The sequence below is a fragment of the Cyprinodon variegatus genome, unplaced genomic scaffold (genome assembly GCF_000732505.1).
Source record: "Cyprinodon variegatus isolate N-32 unplaced genomic scaffold, C_variegatus-1.0 Scaffold1038, whole genome shotgun sequence".
Classification (NCBI taxonomy): Eukaryota; Metazoa; Chordata; class Actinopteri; order Cyprinodontiformes; family Cyprinodontidae; genus Cyprinodon; species Cyprinodon variegatus.
Genome location: NW_015151491.1, coordinates 54,440 through 57,543, shown reverse-complemented (window position 1 = coordinate 57,543; position 3,104 = coordinate 54,440). Strand labels below are relative to the sequence as shown.

General features: G+C 38.0%; 1 protein-coding gene across 1 annotated transcript in view; it reads left to right on the top strand.

Moving 5' to 3' along the window:
* Positions 1–3,104, top strand: part of LOC107100970 (syntaxin-binding protein 4-like) — a 158,732-nt gene that overhangs the window by 105,690 nt on the left and 49,938 nt on the right. The window contains exon 8 of the mRNA XM_015399683.1: positions 2,593–2,699. Coding sequence (XP_015255169.1) covers positions 2,593–2,699 — 107 coding nt within the window. The remainder of the gene's footprint in view (positions 1–2,592; positions 2,700–3,104) is intronic.

Sequence of the window (3,104 nt, the reverse complement as noted above, 5' to 3'; positions counted from 1 at the left end):
CCTAAACCTAACCTAAACTCAATTCACACCTTAGTCCTAAACCTAATCCCCACCCCAAGAAGAGAAACTTTCCTTGTGGGGACCAGTTGTTGGTCCCCACAAGTACCTATGAGTCCCCAAAATGTAGCATATGTAGCCTGGTGGGGAAATTGTCCCCACCAGGTATTAAAGACATGGCCACACATACACACACACACATCTCTTTGCATGAATTTTTGATATTCTGCTCTTATATAAACATCCCAGAGTATTTTATTTCATCGATGTTTATTGTTTTGTTTTGGTTAAAATGTATTAAGCTTGTCCACCGTCTTGCTGCATTCATTTGTGCCCATCGACTTTTTCTTTATTGATATTGTTCTAATGTTGGTTACAACCGACTCTCAGAAATACTAAAAAAGATGCAAAAACTGTAGCTACAGTTGAGTTTCAGTTTTGGAAAATGGCTTTGCTGTGGAAACCTTTAACTTGAATATCCTCCACCATACATGTTTTGCAACGTTTGGTTATTAGAATAGGATCAACATAATGATGAAGTCAAACACACAAATGAGTTTTGCATGCACTGCCTGTTAAACTGCAAAAGCAAATCTCTTTGCTCCTTTTGTGAAGATCTGCTCTGGCTGTATAAACATGTTTGGACACGTTTAAAGACTCGTCAACCTTTTGAACATCAGGTCTTCTTATTAGTTTTCTTTCTAGAATTTGTCACTTGTAATTATCAAGGCACCATCTTGCAGACTCACACTCCATCCTTGCTGCAGTCACTATTAAAACACGATCACTTAGCCTACTGACTGCCAGAAAACGTTCAGTTTCACCATCGCTAAAAAACCTCAAAACCATCTCTGTTCAGATCTTCATCTTTGTCTCCGATGCTAACTTTACAGCCATAACATTCATTAGTCTGTAGCTTCTCATCACTGATCACCTTTGCTTTTAAAACTATGATCCTCTTTTGACTGTAACTGTCTTGGGGTTTCGGCTTGTCTCACTTCTTAAAAAGCTTTTTGTTTTGTTTGTACAGAAAGGATGCCACATGACTCCTTTAAATCAGTAAATCTAAGCTTCATAGTGCAGCGGAGATTTAGATTCCATTCACAGCATTTTCTTCCTCTGACCTACAAATTCAAAATCTCTCAGCTCCAGCTGTACAGACAGAAACAAGTAAAACCTGCACAGAACACTCATCCATTTAGTCCCTCAAACTCACTGAGTGCTTTTTTTCTGGAGCATGCTGTACAAGAACAGCTACTAGAAACTTTCCTTTGTCTCATCTTCCTGCCTGTGGAAAGCAGGTTGCCCCTTTCCTCTAAATGTCAACTCTTAATAGCTTGTGTCATCTGATGTAAGCTAACATCTCATGGGATGTGACTTTCCATGTGATGAGTCAGCAGAGGGATTATGCAGCAACGCACTTATATGAACTGTAGACACAAGAGAGCTGGTTTTGCATGATCAACTGTGAGAGATGTCAGCCTGAATGAAATATATAGGATGATCTCCTCTCTCAAGTAAAGCAAACATGGACAAAATCTTTTGTCTGATTATTTTGAAGGTGCTTTTTTTCCTAATCACCTGATCAAAATGTAAACATTAAAAAAACTGCCATGGTCCTTTTACAGATTCCCTTAATATTTACAGGCATCTCAGTGGAAGAAGTCTCATGAAAAAAAAAATGTATTGACTGATTGTAGAAACTCACAACCAAAACCATCTGGATGTTATGAAGCAAAATGGAGAACAATTTTGATCAAATGGGCACGGCATGGAAAAATCCATTTTCTGAAGAGAAGGACAGTGTTTGATTTTTGTCTGCAGATGTTTTTACAAAATGTGTCTTTGTTATCCAGGCCAAAAATGCAACATATATAAAACATATGTTTTTTTTTGTTTTTTTTTATAAAACACACCAAGGCCTCTTTACGACATGTGTCACACATCTTTTAGAAAAAGAGAAAGAAATATTTGTAGATAGGAATATTTTTTCATCAGGTATCAGATGTTTAGAACACAGGTAAATACAGATTTTGGACTCAAAACCTTCTGTTGGTTTTTGGCTGTTGTGCAACAAAAAGCTCAAACACTGAACCAGTTGGGATGCAAACAAAAGATCCTCTTTTTATGATTATTAAGAAAATGTTCCTTTTCCAACTAAAATGACTGACAGATGCTGCATTTCTCCTTCTACTAAAGTTAGGGTATCTGTCTGGGATTTTATTTGAACTAGTTTGAAACAGACAATTTTTTGACCAGACTCGGCCTGTTTCTTGTCAGCATGTTTTTGGTCATTAAAACAAACAAATACAGTGAAGCTAAATTAAAAGCAATACATCTAAGCTGATCTCTACTTTAAAGATCCTTCTTCTCTGAATAAATAGCAACATAACTGAAAACACTGAAAGGAGAAAAATACTCTGTATGAACACCTACATCAGAGGTTTCATATATTTTTCTTGCTGCGTGTCCAGAGCCGGCACTGCCAACAAATGTTTAGAAATCCGCTTTAACAGAATGATCCATCAAAGGAAACGAGGGCCCCTGTGATCATTCTCCCCATGAGGGATATAAAGAGCTTGTCTCTGTGTGCAGGATGGTCGTCTGAGGCCAGGAGATCAGCTCATCGCCATCAACAAGGAGTCTTTGATTGGTGTGACTTATGAAGAGGCGAAAGGCATGCTGAGCAAAGTTAAGCACAGGTAAGTTAGAAAATAGCATTCATGTGTAACTTGTTACTTCAGTAGAAGTATAGATACTGCAGTTTAAAAACACTCCGGTAACAGTTGAAGTATCAACTTGACCTCTTTACTCAAGTAAAAGTGAAAAAGTATGCGCTCCCAAAACAACTTAAAGTATAAAAGTATAAAGTAACCTTTAAAAAAAAACAGCCAGATGTCACTATAGGAATTGAAAGCTCAATTTTTCTCTGAGATAGGGCCAAGGATGAGGGAGGTCTGGTTGGTCTCCGTCTCCCGATACGCTCTCGCCTGTGTCCGACCTTTCAGACATTTCAACATCTTTTTCTGAATCCCACATCGTAGCATGGCATAGACAATTCATGTTAGCAGTTTGAAGAACACCTGCTTGCTTCTGATGATTTCCTT